Source organism: Vipera ursinii (genome assembly GCF_947247035.1).
Source record: "Vipera ursinii genome assembly, chromosome: 2".
Classification (NCBI taxonomy): Eukaryota; Metazoa; Chordata; class Lepidosauria; order Squamata; family Viperidae; genus Vipera; species Vipera ursinii.
Window position 1 is genome coordinate 195,803,006 of NC_139513.1, and position 18,567 is coordinate 195,821,572.

At 42.7% G+C, this 18,567-nt stretch overlaps 1 protein-coding gene across 2 annotated transcripts in view; it reads right to left on the reverse strand.

Moving 5' to 3' along the window:
• The window catches only part of LOC310634277 (nuclear cap-binding protein subunit 1-like), a 41,547-nt gene extending 27,347 nt beyond the window's left edge, over positions 1 to 14,200 (reverse strand). Inside the window, exons 1-5 of one of the 2 annotated variants that reach the window (XM_083352496.1) lie at positions 13,942 to 14,200; positions 6,319 to 6,392; positions 3,670 to 3,770; positions 2,783 to 2,939; positions 1,179 to 1,286 (exon numbers count right to left, since the gene is read on the reverse strand). In XM_083352496.1, the coding sequence (XP_083208622.1) occupies positions 1,179 to 1,286; positions 2,783 to 2,939; positions 3,670 to 3,770; positions 6,319 to 6,392; positions 13,942 to 13,975 (474 nt within the window). In that variant the 5' untranslated portion in view covers positions 13,976 to 14,200. Of the gene's footprint in view, positions 1 to 1,178; positions 1,287 to 2,782; positions 2,940 to 3,052; positions 3,387 to 3,669; positions 3,771 to 6,318; positions 6,393 to 13,941 lie in introns of those variants that run through there. The other variant, XM_083352497.1, reaches the window with a different exon arrangement.
• Positions 14,201 to 18,567: the final 4,367 nt, after the last annotated feature.

The window sequence follows — 18,567 nt, forward strand, 5'->3', positions numbered from 1 at the left end:
GCCTTCTACAAATCTAGATTTTAGAAACGTTAGGAGCTACATTGCAGATCTTTTGAACTGCAGACTTTCAATATGAGATAGGATACAATGGTGAGGACTCCTTTTGCCTGTCTAAATCATGGCCACCTCCCATGGGGCTTCCCTTGAAGACCACTCGGAGGCGCCAGCTGGTACAGAATGCAGCCGCGAGAGTTGTCTTGGGAGTTTCCCAGTACTCCCATGTTACACCTTTGCTCCGCGAGCTGCATTGGCTACCAGTTGTCTTCCGGGTGAGATTCAAGGTTTTGGTAATGGCTTTCAAGGCCCTACATGGCATGGGTCCGGAGTACCTCGGGGATCACCTGCTGCCGGCGTCAACTTCCCTCCGCCCTGTGCGTTCCCACAGAGAGGGCCTCCTCAGGGTGCCACCGGTCAGAGAATGTCGGCTGGTGGCCCCCAGGGGGAGGGCCTTCTCTGTGGGCGCCCCGGCTTTATGGAATCAGCTGCCGGTTGAGCTCCGGATGGCACCTGACCTTCGCTCCTTCCGACGCGGTCTGAAGACCTATCTATTTGAACAAGCCGGCCTGGCCTGATGGGGGATGTGTTGGGGTTTTATTGTGGATTTTATATTATTCTATTGTTTTAGCTCGGGCTCTTATTTAATTCTTTTTAATTTTTGTAATCTGTATTTTTATATGCGCCCTGTTCACCGCCCTGAGTCCTTCGGGAGAAGGGCGTTATACAAATGTAATAATTAAATTAAATTAAATTAAATTTTTATTCTGTTTTATTTACGTTCCTCCTGAAGGCCACGGAGGCCTGTGACAATGTACCAGAAGGCATACGGCCAAATGTTACAGCTTACTATTCAGGCTTTTGTTTTGCAAAACAAGTTGAGAAGAAGCTTGCCATTACAAAAAACGTCTATGGAGTTTCTCTGTCATCCAAGTCATGGTTGTCCCAAAGGTGTTTCTCCCCCCCCCCCAAAAAAAAGGTGACTAAAAGATTCTTCAGTTCTGGCTGAAGAGGTTTCTTGGATGAAAAGTGAAGAGTCTTCAAGGAAAAACAAAGTCCACTTGTCTTTTTTTTTGGGGGGGGGGAAGCACCTTTGGGACACATTACAAAAAAGTAAAATAATCACAGTAACAAATTTCAGCAATTTAGTTCTCTACCTATGAAATAAAAGTATTATTGTTTACCTGAGGTACATCCTCCTCTTGCGTCACATTAACGAAACTCTCAAACATGGCCACCATTGAGGGAGCAGCTATTACGTGACAATTCACAAGATCAGAAAGAAAGCGCACCTGGAGAAAGAGAACATTTTGCCAATTATCGGTTCTGTATTTCCCCCAAGCATGGATCAGCAAGAGTTCTCATAAGGCCAAGTAAGAACCTTGCAGAAGCCTAGGCTGTATCTGCTTCAGCATCTTTTAGTGGGGTAAGAGGAATCCCAGGGCCAAGACACAACTGAATAGACATTTAAACTTGGTTTATTATCGAAGTAACAAAAGTCTAGATCAGGAGATTGCAAAAACTGGCACCGTTCACATTACAGAGCTGCTGTGACAAAGTCGGAAGAAATAAGCCAATGGAAAGCTTTGGATGGGTGTACAGGTAGTCCTCAACTTACAACAGTTCATTTAATGACCGTGCAAAGTTACAAGGGCACTGAAAATGCGACTTATGATGGTTTTTCAAAGTTACCACCTTTGCAGCATCCCCATGGTCACATGATCAAAATTCAGATGCTTGGCAACTGGTTCATATGTATGACTGTTGACCTTCCGACAAGCAAGGTCAATGGGGAAGCCAGATGCACTTATCAACTGGGCTACTAACTTACCAACTGCAATGATTCATTTAACAACTGTGGCAAGAAAGGTCGTAAAATGGGGCAAAACCCACAACAAATGTCTCACTTAACAACAAAAAAATTGGGCTCAATTGTGGTCGTGAGTCAAGGACTCCCTGTATTGTATGATTACATGAATTTACATTTTTTTACCTTTACAGCCCACATGGAGAGCTCTTCAAATTTACTGAAAACCAATCTAACTATAGGTAGCCCTTGACTTATAATTGTTTAATGATATTTTAAAATCATGATGGCCTTGGAAAAAGGGATTTGCCATTTATCCTCACGCTGATGACAGGATTGCAACTGGGGCACTTGACAATCAGTTCACATCTTCAACCAGCTGCAACACCTTGCAGTCACGTGATTGCAAGTTGTAATCTCCCTAGCCACTTTCCAACAAGCAATATTAATTGGGAAATCTGGTTTCAGTTAACCACACAATTTGCTTAATGACCATATGATTTGCTTAATAGCTAAGGTAAAAATGATTGTCCAATCTCTTCTTAAAAACTTCCAGTGTTGGAGCACTCACAACTTCTGGAGGCAAGTTGTTCCACTGATTAACTGTTCTAACTGTCAGGAAATTCCTCCTTAGTTCTAGGTTGCTTCTCTCTTTGATTAGTTTCCATCCATGGCTTCCTGTCCTGCCTTCGGGCGCTTTGGAGAATAGCTTGACTCCCTCTTCTTTGTGGCAGTCCCTGAGATATTGAAACACTACTATCATGTCAACCCCCTAATCCTTCTCTTCATTAAACTAGACATACCCAATTCCAGCAACCGTTCTTTATATGTTTAACCTCCAGTCCTGATTCTGTTAATGTTTTAATAAATCATCACATCAAATGATTCACTTGAGAATGTGATGAGTGAAATTCTAGTCTCAGTTGTGGATATATGTCGAAGGTAATGTGCAAAAGTTCTTAAGGTATGAAAACAACTTACTAAACAGACAGCTTCATTGTATAGGTTGGCTTTCAAACATTCTTTCAGTTGACGTATCATCGCTTCTACAAACTCTCCACCAAAATTGTAGTTTCTCGCATTCAGCAAGCCAACAAGAGTTGTGTAAATGGTCATCTTCTGTGGTAACAGACGTGCACTGAAGTTTTTTTCACAAAAGAGAGAGAAAGTAGTATCAGACAATAACTCTGATCAAAACTGTGATCTCATTACTCCTATCTATAGTTAATTCAAGCTATTTGGGATGCGTACCTTTTGAGAAGAAGCAGTATACCCCATTAAAAATAAAGATACTGCTAGAGTCAATTCAGTTTTCATCCAATGTTAATACTGCAATTCCAACTGGAAAATCAAACTCAAATCATACGTAATATGCATAATCCTCCATTGTTCTGATGTTGTCCCCCAATCCCAAGTTTAATTCAGTTTCAGAATGAGAAGGCAATATGTTCCTTGCAAAGGAGGTCATTAGTTGAAAGGAGAAGATGTAATGAGCAACAAATCAGACAAAAATGTAATCCTTTCTTTGAACTCTTATGAAAAGTCCAGAGCAAGCTTGCACTGCGAATCGCATCTCAACGTATTGCTGCAGAAGACAATTAAGAGAATTGTATTGCTGTTACTGAGCCCGAATGATCAGCAATAGGGAATCATTTTGACACTGCTGCTCCTTCTCTGCTCTCCTTCCTAATTATCCATATTGCATCCAAGTTTCAAAAATGCTTTAAACAGGATAAAATATGCAGGCATACAATATATACAATAAAATGTTTTGGAAAGGTGACCTTTTTACAAAAGTAGATATTTAAAAACCTTTACTGTTAAGTACTGTATTATCACCTAAATCCATAAATCTTTTGCATACATACACTGTGCAAAGGAGTTTCAGTATTTTGCTTTTGTAGTTTGGTAGATCTGCCTCCAAAACTCCAGCCAAGCCTTCTATTCTACTTTCCAAAGAGAAAAGACTCTGAAGGGAATAAAATATTTAAGAAATCATTATTAAGCATATTATATCAAGATTTTCTTTCCTTCCCTGGACTGTAGTGGCTACGGCAGTGATTCTGCCATGTCACCAGAAAGTTTTGGAATTCTACTTCTCCCACATTTAAGGAGATGAAGGTTTTCTTAGAAAAAATGATTGCATCAAGTTCTTGGGATGCTTCTTTTAAAAAAAATAATGAAGTAGCATCTCATTAAAATTTAATCTTGGAAGGGCTCTGAACTTAAGATGTGGGACTACATGACCCCTGGAGGGGTCACCTCATCACACGTTAAGCTTGTGAAGCTATTGCCCCAGTTGTAGAAAATTCTTTCAAGGAGGAAGTAATAGAAAAGGAAGCACATCCCTTCAACTTGACATATTGCCCTTTAGTGAATATGTCATTTGACCAGTGAATAAATAAAAATTTGCTCATGCTTAATATATAATATAAAATGTGTGCATTTCTTTCCTAGTTCCAATGGTTAAGAAAAAATAAGTGCTCTGAGGTTGGGCACCCAAAAAATTAGCTCCCTTCTGTTCTTAGGGAAAATGGCTTCATCTTTAATATTTCTGAAGGCCACCCTGCACAGACGCTGGCTCTGAATAATGAGAAATAAAGATTCCTTTTCATTGGTACTTGATAAACTGATCAGCAAACTTTGATGAACTCAAGTTACCCTTATTCATAGTTAAAAGTCATACAAGTGTAACTTGTTAAACTGTGCATTAAAATAAAATTCCTTTATTAAGGAAATGTAAAGATATTAATATAATCACCACATATTTTATCAATAGTGATGATAAACAATAGCTGCAGTGCCATGGAATTGAATGGCTAATATTCATACCACTGTGACCTTATACCACAGGTCTGCAACCTGCGGCTCTGGAGCCGCATGCGGCTCTTTCAGCCGTCTCCTGCGGCTCCCAGTCCTCTGCCATGTGCAGTCCAAAAGAAAAAAAAGTGGGACTAAAAAAGTTCAACCAATCAATTCAAATATGCAGGGTAGGTGCATATCTCGCCTTGGCTGCACTCTTCAGTCAAACCCTGTTCTGTGCATGTGCAGTTTATACTTTTGTGAGGGAACCGGTTCCGAGTGGCTCTTTCACTGTTTCAGGTTGCTGACCCCTGCCTTATACATTATTTTTACATATTTCAAAAACAGCAGTAATTCCTCTGTGTAGCAAAAATGTGGAAATGAAATTTCATAACTGTAAGTTGATTTACACATTTTTATTTTAGTCTTGTAGCTTAGTGTTATCCACTTCAGGAATGAGTTCATTGTGTTTCAACAAAATGATCTCACAGCAATTTCAATAAATACTTCAATAAATTAAAAACTTTAATTGCACTAAATATAATAGCAGATTTATTTGCCTTGCTGATTATTACTTTATATTTAATTTTTTGCCTAATGGAAACACGCAGTATTTAGTGTTTGGTTGGTCAACAAGTAGACGCTATTTTCATTTCCTTATTCTCACTAGTAAATGCTGGCACAATGCTCCGTGTCATATTCTGTTTCTTTTCGTTTTATGGGCTATTTTAAGTCACTATTTTTTCTCCACTGAAGCAAAACGTATAATTATTGAGATTTTACACGGATAAAGTGCATTATTAATAGAAATTCATATACAGTGAGCATTGAGAGGACTACAGTCTAACAAGGCCACAGAGTAATAACTATATGATTGAGTGTTTCTAATATAAAAATACTGAAAAACTCTAATCAGTCCAAAAGGAACAACTGATCAACGTAGCAGCCACGTACAACACTACCTTGGTACTCAACTGCTTTGAAACTCATCAAATTTGGTACTCAACACATTTTGATGTGAAAATTTTGTCCCAGTATTCATCATTAAGGGACACGGTGGCTCAGTGGGTTAGGACGCTGAGCTTGTCGATCAGAAGGTCGGCAGTTTGGCGGGTCGAATCCCGAGTGCCGCGTAGCAGAGTGAGCGCCTGTTACTCGTCCCAGATTCTGCCAACCTAGCAGTTCAAAAGCACGTAAAAATGCAAGTAGAAAAATAGGGACCACTACGGTGGGAAGGTAACAGCGTTCCGTGCGCCTTTGGCGTCTAGTCATGCCGGCCACATGACCACGGAGACGTCCTCGGACAAGCGCTGGCTCTTCGGCTTTGAAACAGAGATGAGCACCGGCCCCTAGAGTCGGAAACGACTAGCATGCATGTGCGGGGGAACCTTTACCTTTACCTTTATTCATGATTTGTTTGGTACTCAATACACAAGCTAGAACCTGTCAGTGTCAGCTGCCTTGTGACTCGCTACATTAATCCTTATGGGGAAAAATTTGTTGGGTACTCATCATGCCTCCCGGAACCAATTAACGCTGAGTATTGTGATATCACTGTAATGTTTTCTTACTATTAATTAGAAAACTGAAAAATCAAGTAGAGTGGAATTGACTGCTGAAACAGAACATTATTCATCCATCCATTCAAAATTTCAGTATTTGTATTGTGCTCAATAAAGAAACCACAAAAATATGAAGATGCTAGTCTTCCATACCTTTTCTCCCACTTTGCTTATTAGAGATTCCAATCGTTCTGCAATAGATACTTTCCTCTTCTTGTACGGTAGTTCTATTTCAGTGAGACAAAATAGAAACACCGTTTCAGGAGGAAAAATGAGGTGCCAGTAAAGTGTGAGAGGCTGTCTCAATTATAATACAGTAGTAAGATTCAAACATATTTCCACAATTTATTCCAGTAAAATGACATATTATCTGATGGTACATTGCAATGATTCCATTGTTTACCTAGAAAAAAAAAGATTTTTTTCCCCCACAGTTCAGTTGCACAGTTTTGTCCTTTGGAATCTTGACTAGAATAATTTGTTAATTAATAATAACAGAAGTCTGTTGTTTTCCTCCCCCTCCATCTTTTTACACAGATGAAAACAAGAACCAATTGTTCCTTTATTTTTCTTTAATTGACCTATAATAAGCTGCATCAGAATCCTTTCAACTGAAGAGGTAAGAAATATTGAACAAATCAAAGTACAAGTCAGAGTATTATTATTATTATTATTATTATTATTATTATTATTATTATTATTATTATTATTATTATTATTATTATTATTATTTAAAATGAAGTGGCGGAAGGTAGATGGGTGGCCACCATGATGTCCCCTTCTAATTCTATGTATTCTACATTTTTGAAGGAGGAATCAAATCCCAGACTGGGGAAACAAAGAAACAAAATTTTACAAAAGGAGTAATTCACAGGAAAAGATCTCCTAAAACCAAGTCAAGCTAATTTTTTTTAAAATGTAAAGCCAAAGTAAAAACCAACACATTTTGTGCCAGTCATATAAAATAACACACTCCAAAGAAAAAGGAGATTTCTTGTGTGTGTGTGTGTGTGCGTGCGTGTGTGTGCATGTGCGTGCGCACAATTAAGCAAGCCAATACAAGCTAAGGAACCATTCACAGCTCTCATAATTTGGTTTAATGCTAGGAGAAAAGGAGCCAAAACCCAGTCAAGCTAAGGTGAAAATGGAAGAATATCTAAACCTATATACAGGTAGTCCTCGACTTACGACCACAATTGAGCCCAACATTTCTGTTGGTAAGTGAAACATTTGTCAAGTGAGTTTGTCCCCATTTTACGACTTTTCTTCCCACAGTTGTTAAGTGAATCATTGTAGTTGTCAAATTGGTCACACTGTTGTTAAGTGAATCTGGCTTCCCCACTGACTTTGCATGTCAGCAAGTTGCAAAAGGGAACCCCATGACCCTGGGTCACTGTAACCGTCATAAATATAAGTCGATTGCCAAGCATCTGAATTTTGATCACATGACCACCGGGATGCTACAAAGGTTAAGTGTGAAAACTAGTCACAAGTCACTTTTTTGAAACTTTGACGGATCACTAAACGAACTGTTGTAAGTCGAGGACTATCTGTAACACACTTTAAAGTTCTCTGTTTACAAGAAAGCATCGAGGAATATGCAAGTATTTGTATGGCTTTTCATTTCAAGGTCCAACAGCTAAGTAGGACATGTAAAATTTTAATCAGTCTAGCCACCTGGAAAGGAAAACGCTAGCTGCCAAGATCCCTTAGTCTTCCGCTATATCTGTGTAACAAATGAGGCAACCCATGTGAATCACATGGATTCTACCCACATTTCATTTGCAGTCTAACAGTGCTAATTGTTTTTTTTCTTCCACCCAATCGTATATGATTCTCAGAGATTGCCTAGATTGCCTAGTATAATGGTTAAGGCATCAGGTTAGAAACTGGAAGACTATGAATTGTACAGAAGTTCTGCTTTAGGTATAAAACCAGCTGAGCAAACTTGGGACAGTCACTTTCTCTTTGCCCTAAGAGGGAGGCAATGGCAAATCATTCTGAAAAAAACTCTTGCCAAGAAAACTGCAGGGATTAGTCTAGGCTAGGGGTAGGCAACCTCGGCTCTTTTACGACTCATCCAGCTTTTTGGCACAAGGGCTGTAACTTAAATAAGTTCTCAGAAAACAACAAAGATATTTTCCCTTCATTTTAGCAACATCTTCATAGGTTTGACAAGTTGGGAAAATTTACCATCTGGCTCTATGGTCAGAAGCTGACTTTCTTGGTTATCTCATTATTTATGAGTAATATGCCCAGGTTTTATACTATGAATATCTAGCCACATGATATATATTATGCATTTCCTCCCTACAAAAGGCGATACCTTACCTTGGACCAAATAAACCTGAAATTAGTATCAACTTATCCATGAGATGCCCTGAAGATATCTAGGTACATACAATTCTGCTCTGTCTATAGAATCTGCTACCTTTATATAGCTGATTAAGTGGGAGAAGGCTTAACCAAACTTGTGATTTTGCCAACTTTTTTTGCAATTATTCGCAAGTACACAATGGCCTCCTTGGATCTCAACCATAAAATGGGATGGAAAATCAAACTCTTTCATTCAGCTCATTTGTTTTGAAAAATCAGCTATGCCACCCACATCCAGAAAGAACTGAAGAAAACAAAAAAACAACAACAGGTCTACTACTGGTACTACAGGAATAGTTATGCTGTTATCTGTCTTGCAATTCATTTCCATGTCAGGTTGTATGTGCGTACTTAAGAGAAGGGAGTGCTAACAATTGAACATGGGTACTACAAAGCACCAACACACAGTTGCAAAAAGGGCCAACAACAAATTATGGCTGTACTCACTTGGGAATGAAAGTTAAGTTTAGATATAATCCTAAAATGTGCTCAGAAATGGAAGTGTCTGTTCTCCTCTTCATAACTAATGCCAGAAAATCAATTGTATAAGAAATCATGATCCAAATGCCAGTGTTGGAAGAAAAGTCTTCATTGTGGTTCAGTCCAGGCTGGGAACAAACATGGCGACTGCTTTAGGAAGAAGGTTGTAGTTTATTGAAGAGGTGAGCTAGACAGGAAGATGGTCTGGCAGACCTTGAGCCTGATTTGAGCCTGATTTCCTGCCTCTTCCAAGATCCTTTGAGGAAATATATTTTCCTGCCCTTTTATTATTTCCTTCTCTGGGGGGCTGACTTCCCACACTAGGAAGAACCAGTGTGTGAAATATGGCCTCTGGCTGCCATTATATACTAAAGGTTATTCCTTTCTTTGATTCTCAAACCTAGAGTGTCTGTTGAAGGTGTGGACAGTTAGATCTGTGACACTAACATACTTATTGTTACAATAGTATAAAACTGTGTACTTCCACCAAAGGGGCTTATCAATTGGGAAAGAAATGTATATATAGTTGATTAGAAAATTGTGCAATAAAAATTTATTTCTCTTAAGCAATTTTTCTCCCCAGTTCAATTTTTTCCCAGAATATTCACATTAATAATCCCAGGCTCAAAAGTCTGTAATAATAACAACCAATCTAAGCATCTGGCTGACTGTGCAACCAACCGTAACAACTGCCATACAATAACCCAGACTTAACAGTTGTTGATAAGACAAAATGTTTGGGTACTGGACACTGCAATACATAAAGAAACTGAGAAAATTAAAAAAAAGACCTGCAACACAAGTAGAATGACTATGGCAAAAGAAAGCAAAGCTGGTACTAACAATAGGAAACTTGGATGCAATTTTAAAATATCTGGCGCACCAGTTTAATACTGACAAAATCTCCATTGGTCAATTACAAAAAGCAGTTTTACATGGAATAGCTTATAGTTTGTGATGATACCTTTTAGTATTATTAAGCAAACAGGTTCTTGGGAAGAGTCAGTAAGAGGACAAAAATGGCAAATTCAGTCTAAACATCTGCCTGTGTGACTAAACATAATTGTTTTTTGTTCCTAATCTCATATGGAAACCTGCAATGGATTTTCTGCACTGGAACAGTGACATCTATTTGCACATATAATGGGGAAGAACAGGCTCCAGCTCAACCCGGCCAAAACTGAGTGGATCTACGTACCGGCATCTCGACTTGTCCAAGAGGTTCCATCTTTGGTTATGGGAGAAGAGGTGTTGCCTCCCGTTGATAAGGCACGCAATTTAGGCGTCCTCCTGGACTCACGACTCAGTTTTGAAGATCATATTGGAGTCGTGGCCAGGGGGGCATTTGCCCAGGTTTGCCTGGTGCGCCAGTTGCACCCCTATCTGGACCGAGATGCCCTACGTACGGTCACGCATGCACTCGTTACCTCTCGGATAGATTACTGCAATGCTCTCTACATGGGGCTGCCCTTGAAGACCACCCGGAGGCTTCAGCTGGTGCAGAATGCGGCCGCGCGGGTAGTGATGGGAGCATCCCGATACTCCCATATTACACCCCTCCTGCGTGAGCTACATTGGCTACCAGTTGTCTTCCGGGCGAGATTTAAGGTGCTGGTACTTACCTTTAAAGCCCTACATGGCTTACGCCCGGGATATTTGCAGGACCGTCTGCTTCCGGGGACAACTTCCCATCGCCCAGTGCGCTCACACAGAGAGGGTCTCCTAAGGGTGCCGTCGGCCAGACAATGTCGGCTGGCGACCCCCAGGGGGAGGGCCTTCTCTGTGGGAGCACCAGCCCTTTGGAACCAACTCCCCCTTGAGCTTCGGATGGCCCCGGACCTCCGGTCCTTTCGCCGCGACCTCAAAACTTTCCTCTTCCATCAGGCTGACCTGGATTGACGATGGGTTTTTAAATACCGTATTTTCTGGCGTATAAGACGACTTTTTAACCCATGAAAATCACCTCAAAAGTTGGGGGGTCGTCTTATACACCCAGTCGTCTTATACGCTGGAAAATCAGCGTCTGGTGGGAGCCGGCAGGGCAGTCCTGCGCACGCGCGCACTCCCCGGCTGCTCCTTAGCAGCTGGGGAGTGCGCGCGTGTGCAGGACTGCCCTGCCAGCTCCCGCCCGAGGCTCTTCCCTCTTGAGGCAGCATCGCTCCCTGGCTCCTAAGGAGTCCTCGGGGATGCTGCCTCAACTGTCCTGCATTGCCCCCATTCGTCCTCCTTTCCAATTCTCCAAATCCTCCTTTGCTTCATGAATTAAGGCTAAGCAACATGGAAGGGAAGCGGTATTAATTACACATTAAGGCACCCGGAGTGATGCTCGTCTCTGCCTCATTTTATTTCAACAATCTGTTTGGGGGGGAGGGGTAAGTATCGAAAGGTCATCCCATTCACCAATGGTTTATTTGGACACGAATCTTCGTATAAACATAAACCCACCTTATCCTACAGCAGTTACAAGCACCCAAAGGAGGAATTCAACAACGATTATAGAGATCTCTCCAAGAGGGAAGAGAGCAACATTAACCCCTCCCTCTCCCCTCGGACGCGCGACTACTCTTCCCCCGCTAGCAAAGAAAGCGCTCCTGCTCAAGTAAGCCCGCCGGCAGTTGGAAAGGGAAGAGTCAGAGGGGCATCGAAGGCAAACGCGCGTGCAGGCTCTGATTGGTGACTTCTCGCGCAGGCGCCCGAAGGCCGGAGCCAAGCAGGCCGCGGGGCTTTTTGTCAAGGAAACGCCTGTTTACAGTTGTTGCGTCCTTCTCTGCTTCCACCGCAACCGCCTTTTCTCTCCCCTTAGAAGACTTGCACGTTTTCGCTGTCCACGTCTAGTTCCAGGCAGGCGAAGAGTCATGCCTGTACGCTGGAAGGTGAGAGGGCGCTGCCGTCGTGTCCTCGGCGAGAGGCTCTCCCCTCTTTTCCTAAGAAGCTTTAAGCTCTAGACAAACGCTCGGCTTCCATTCTTTATCTCTCCTCTCCTCTCCTCCCCCCGCGCATACTTGGTATTGGCCGTTGTATTATGGTCATTTCAAGAGAAGTGCCCATTGTTGCCACTTTGGGGGTTTGTTCTGTCTTCATCAGGAAATAATTCGGGTCGGCAGCTGCTGGTTGTCTCGCAAACCCTCACAGGACTTCCCTGCCGGCTCCCGTCCGACGCTCTTCCCTCTTGAGGCAGCATCCCCGAGGACTCCTTAGGAGCCAGGGAGCGATGCTGCCTCAAGAGGGAAGAGCGTCTGGCGGGAGCCGGCAGGGCAGTCCTGCACACGCGCGCACTCCCCAAGCTGCTAAGGAGCAGTCTGCCCTGCGATTTTCCGGCCTATAAGACTGAAAATCATCTCAAAAGTTGGGGGGTCATCTTATACGCCCAGTCGTCTTATACGCCGGAAAATACGGTATGTTTTAATTTTTAACTGTGTAGTTAATTTATTTTGGGGCTATTTAATTCTTTTTAAATTTTTGTATTGTTGTTTTTTATTGTTGTTAGCCGCCCTGAGTCCTTCGGGAGATAGGGTGGCATATAAGTCCCAAAAATAAAATAAATAAATAAATAAATAAATATAAACATTTCAAAAAACTGAAACTGGGATGATGTAAGACAGAAGTAAAAAAAGGCCTCTAAACCATTCCAGAGTAAAATCTTTCATATCCACCCAGGACGCTGCCACATATTTTTATTCTTTGCATCCATGTTTCTGATGTTACAGAATTAGCCTGGATACAAATATTGTCAAAGGACTAACTAATCTAGCTATTTTTTAAAACTGTATGCAAATAGAATCCTGGGTGGAAATAATCTCTTCCATCTCACTACAGATAGTCCTTGACTTACAACAGTTTGTTTAGTGTTCGAAGTTACAACAGCACTGAAAAAAAGTGACTTATGACCATTTTTCACACTTACCACCTTTACAGCATCCCCACAGAGACATGATCAAAATTCAGATGCTGGGCAACTGGTTCATATTTATGACGGCTGCAGTGTGCCAGGGTCATGTGATCATCTTTTCTGACCTTCCGACAGGCCAAGTCCATGGGGAAGCTCGATTCACTTAACAACCGTGTTCCTAACTTAACAACTGCAGCGATTCAACGGAACCACTCTAGCAAGGCAGGTCGTAAAATGGGGCAAAACTCACTGAACAAAATGTCTCAACAGAAATGTTGGGACTCAACTCTGCTCGTAAGTCGAGGACTACCTGTAACGTAAGGAGACCCAAGATTTTTTCCCCCAGGACAAAATCTTGGGATACCCTGGAAACTCCCGATTGAAGAGCAGTGGCATGTCTACTTCAGATCTCAGGACCCAGCGAGCTGAGCTTTTTTCTTCTGACTTGGCCAATCCAAGCACAGAAGATTTTTTTAAAATTTATTTTAATTCCATTTATATCCCGCCCTTCTCCGAAGACTCAGGGCGGCTTACAAGCTTAGCAGTAGCCTTCATTCTATGTATATGCCTGCTTATTAGGGCTTTCACACACACCCCAAGTGGCATTATTACAAAGTCAGCTTAATTGCCCCCAACAATCTGGGTCCTCATTTTACCTACCTCGGAAGGATGGAAGGCTGAGTCAACCTTGAGCCTGGTGGGATGCAAACCTGCACTGTCAAACAGCTGGACCAGGGGTAGGCAACCTCGGCTCTTTTATGACTCATGGACTTCAACTCCCAGAATTCCTGAGCCAGCTATGCTGGCTCAGGAATTCTGGGAGTTGAAGTCCATGAGTCATAAAAGAGCCGAGGTTGCCTACCCCTGAGCTGGACCGAGGCTATGGGGGAGGCCCCCATGATTTACCGCACTTCCTCCCCAGAAGCGCACCTGGAGAGCGCCAAGGTCTTCCGGAGCAGCAACGGCGCGGGCGCAAGGAGAAGGCGGCCTTGCAAGGCTTTCGCCCTCCGCTTCCCTCCCCTCCGGCTCACCGTCGTTCTCGTCCCTGTGCCGCCTGCGCGACATGGCTCGACCCTCCCTCCGGCTCGGCGGACGACCTTAGGGGTGCTCTCGGGGCGGAAAGGGGCTGCCGGCGCTACGGCCCGACGACGGCAGCAACCGACACTCGGAGCCTTCGCCGGAAGTCGTCGTCGTCGCCGCGCAAACGCCCCCACCCCCGCCGACAAACACAGCGAGGGAGCGAGCATGGAGCGCGGACCTCCCCTTCTCTCCGCCCTTCGTTGTTTCCGGCCTGCCGGCAGGTTCTTCCGCTGGCCTCTGGCGGGGAAACCAGAGAGGAGTTCGGGAGTGGGACGGAATAGGAACAGTGGCAGCACTTCCGGGGCAGGTCAAGGCTAAGGGACGATCTACCACTTGGGAGACTTCCTGAGAAACGCAAAGAAACAAAACGCTCCCCGTCCCCTTCCTCTCCCGTAGCGCGCAAGGCGTCTTTGTTGTGCTTCTTTAGGGGAAAACAAACAAAACCGATAATGTAGGCTCCTGATATTTTAAAGAAAGGATGCGGGGATACCTATACCAGGGATCTTCAAACTTGGCCCTTTTATGAGTTGTGGACTTCAACTCCCAGAATTCCTCAGCCAGCCATGCTGGCTGAGGAATTCTGGGAGTTGAAGTCCACAAGTCATAAAAGGGCCAAGCTTGAAGACCCCTGACCTATACCAACGGAAACAAATTCAGAGTCAATCTCCAAGATATCGCTCAGTTATTCTTTATTATGGGGCGATAATTAAATTCTGTAAGGTGGTTTTGTTATTTTTTTTTCCATAGGGAATCTTCTCAAGATCTTTGTGACCTCAATGTACGTTCTGCAGTGAAAGTGATTTCGAGAAAGGGCAGAATATAAGCCTTAAATGTCTACTTTGTAGTTAAAAATACAGAAAACAGTTGTGGCCATGACAGATTGCCTTACTTCATAATTTTTTCCATCTCTTCTAAAAAAAAATATCATTGCAAACAAAACTGAAAAATAGGCAAAACATTAAGTGTACATTCAAAAGGATAAAAGACAAAAAATATTAGCTTTCTGAATAAAATGATTTTTTTTGATATGTGTTTTGAATAGGTTTTATCTTTTAACTATGTGTCAGCGGAGTGGAGTGTCTTGTGTTTTGTACCATGCAATCTGCCTTAAGTTTGTTGTTATTGTAGCTTATTTGGAAAACTGGTTTAACATTAATAGATCAAAGTGAAGAATTTTCATGGTTGCAGTTGTCCATATGCTTTTTTGAAGTCATTTAACGCACATGCTGGGATTATTACATGCCAACCCAAAGAATGCTGCCTCCTTATTCCTCCTTCATTTGTATACTAGTTTCTTTCTCCTGCTATTTGCGTTTTCTGAGAATGGCTCTTATACTCTAAACTTGTCATGATTACAAGCTCTATGCAATTCCCCCCTACCCCCTCTGTTCAATCTTGTCCAATTCTCTCAGAGACACCAGAACAAGTACCAGCAGTTTCCTTGGCAAGGTTATTCAGAAGTGCTTTGCCATTGTCTTCTTCCTAAGGCTGAGAAATTAAAGCTTCCTGAACATTTTATTTGTCTCTAAACAACTGAGTTCTTTTTGTTTCTCCCCCTTCCCCACATGTATTTTGGGAGCTTACAGGAATCATACCCCTAATTGTTTCTGCTAACTTTTCCATTTCCTTATTACAGCTATAGCATATGTCTTTTAGGAGTTCAAAGGTAATTTTATGTTAACAGTGCAGGTGGTTTTGCAGATCACCCCAAATTCTGTTCCATTTCTTAAAAAATAGAAATTATTTTATTTCCTTGAGGCCCGAATAACCACACACACACACACACACACACACACCACTCTCCCCTCTATTTATCTTATTCCTTGTTTTAGTCAGCTGTGGGGTTTGAACATTCTTTTTGATAAAGTAGCTTGGCTGATATCCTGATATAATACCATTTTATTTCCTTCCCAATTTATTTCTTCCAGCAAATGTGCCTTTTGAATAATGTTTTCTCTCATGGGAGCCTGAGAAATGTTTTTCTGGTGTCTTTGTATCTTTGTCACTTAGATGAGATGGGCAGTATAGAAATGTGATGAATAAAATAGACAAATAAATAAACAAAAGTTCTATTAAATTAAATAAACAAAAGTATATAAATTAAATTAATAAATAAAATATTTATTGCTGGAGGAGTGCTAAGGCTCACATATTAATACACATATAAATGCACTATGAAGAATATTAAAAGAAACATAATCCTGTATATTTCCAATCTTATCTTGAGATATACTGGAGCTCTGTGGGAGACTTATTACCAGCCACAAGGATTGTGTCTTATATTTTCTCTGTGCATATTAATACGCTACCACAATGACATTTGACTTCCTATTGAACATCAACACCTTGGATCACAGCAAGCTAGATTAAACGAGTGGAAGATAATGATTCCTACATGTTCAGCTCAACTCCTTGGACTATATCAGGGCTTTTCAACCAGTGGTACGGGTACCACCTGGCAGGTGGTACACGACCATCCTAGAAAAGTAGGGGGGAGGGGAATGAGCTGAAACAGTGGCAGCACTGCACAAGCCTGAGCGAGAGATGGCTGGAGCTGCAAGGCTCAGCGGAAGCGCCAGGATCAGCGTTCTTCAGGGCTGTCAAGGCTCAGTGGAAGCACCAGGATCAGCGCCAGGATCCAGCTGGAGCTCAGCGCTGATCCAGCTCACTTCTGAGCCCAAAATAAGCGCTGATCAGCTGGAATGTTGCAGCATCTCCAGGGTCTTGTGATTTAGATTCAGATGCTTGGCAACTGATTCATGTTTATGAGGGTCATGTGAAATGAACAAAACCTGCTGCAACCACCCAGCAGAGGGGGGGGAAATAAAAACCAAACACACCCCACCCCACCCCCACTGCCAATCCTCAACAGAAATGCTCACAACAATGAAAATCTTAGACAGGAGGAAGAGTGCCGCTGGGCAGGCAGGCAGGCGTCTTGCTTGGCTGTGGCTTGGGGGGCACTTTTTTCAGTGCCAGTGTAACTTCGAACAGTCACTAAGCAAACTGTTGTAAGTCGAGGACTACCTGTAATTCATCAGCTTTTTCCTTTTTGGGGGGGGTCAAGTTTTTGACACCTTGCTAGGCGACTGGTGGTACTCGGATGTTGCCATATCCTAAAAGTGGTACAATGGGTGAAAAGGTTGAAAAGCCCTGAACTATATGGACATGTTCATGGAGTTTTCCTGAGGAATATACTCAAATAATTCTGGATTTCTTTGTCCTGAGGGAATGTTAAAAATATATACATACCATCAGCATGTTCATGATATTCAGCTATACGGTATATTTCTGCTCTGGGCCAATCAGCTGATGCTGTTGAAGTGCTTCTCATTTCCTGGAGGCTATCTGAACCTGAATAGGAAGATTTGGCTTTTGTTCATTCTGACAAGATTGAGTTTTAAGGTACCGGTATCTGGTGAGTTGAGATCTTTGACACTTCCCTAGTCTCAGCTGGTGTGCAATTTGGAATTCTCTGGGAATCTTGGGTCCTGTTCAGAGAGCAGGTGCTCAAAGGCAGGAGGGCCTTTGTACATCGTGTGCTCCAGTTTTACCCTTTCCTAGATAGGGGACACTGCGCAGTCACTCGTGCCTTAGTCCCCTGTTTCAATGAACTCTACATGGGGGCTCCGTTGAAGAACAGTTAGAAGCTACACTTGGTCCAGAAGGTAGTAGCGGCGTGGCAGTAGTGGACATACTTTGTATATCTGTGCAACACCACTGTTGTGTGAGCAGCACTGGCTCCCACTAGGCTTCTGGCTGTGGGGTGGGAGTGGGCTTGAACATCATTCATATGGGGGCAGCCACAGAAAAAGCCCCTTCCTGGTCCTATTAAGATGAAAAAATGTCAAAGACAGGGCCTGAAGCAAGCCCTCCCTATGGGAGCATGTGGGAGGTACAGATGTACCTGGTAGAAAATGATTCCCTGAGGGATCCTGGCCCTGTAGAGCCCTAAAGGTGACAAATGGCACCTTGAATTGCACCTGGAAACCTGCTGGAAACAAGTGCAGCAGTGGTGTTACATGGGCAAAACAACACGCCTATACTGATGCACTGTGGTTGAACCAAAGCTTCCAGTTAGCCTTCAAGGGCAGAGTAGAGTCTGTTGCATTAGTAGTTCAATCAAGAAGTGACTGAGTGACAATGAGCAGGGCCTCCTGGTCCAAGAACAAGCATGATTAGTATCTCATGCCTCCTAATCGCTACAACACTTTAATCACTGAAATGCTTGTGTGATATTTTAGTTCTCTGGTAAAATCTCAATACTAGCTGTGCTTGAAGAGGAAGATTACCCACGTAAGGGGCCTTGGTGGAGCAGTGGGCTAATGCCTCCTTAAGTAACACCAGCTGCCTGCAATTAGTGCAGGTTCGCGTCCCACCAGGCTCAAGGTTGACTCAGCCTTCCATCCTTCCGAGGTAGGTAAAATGAGGACCCAGATTGTTGGGGGCAATTAAGCTGACTTTGTAATAATGCCGCTTGGGGTGTGTGTGAAAAGCCCTAATAAGCAGGCATATACATAGAATGAAGGCTACTGCTAAGCTTGTAAGCCGCCCTGAGTCTTCGGAGAAGGGCGGGA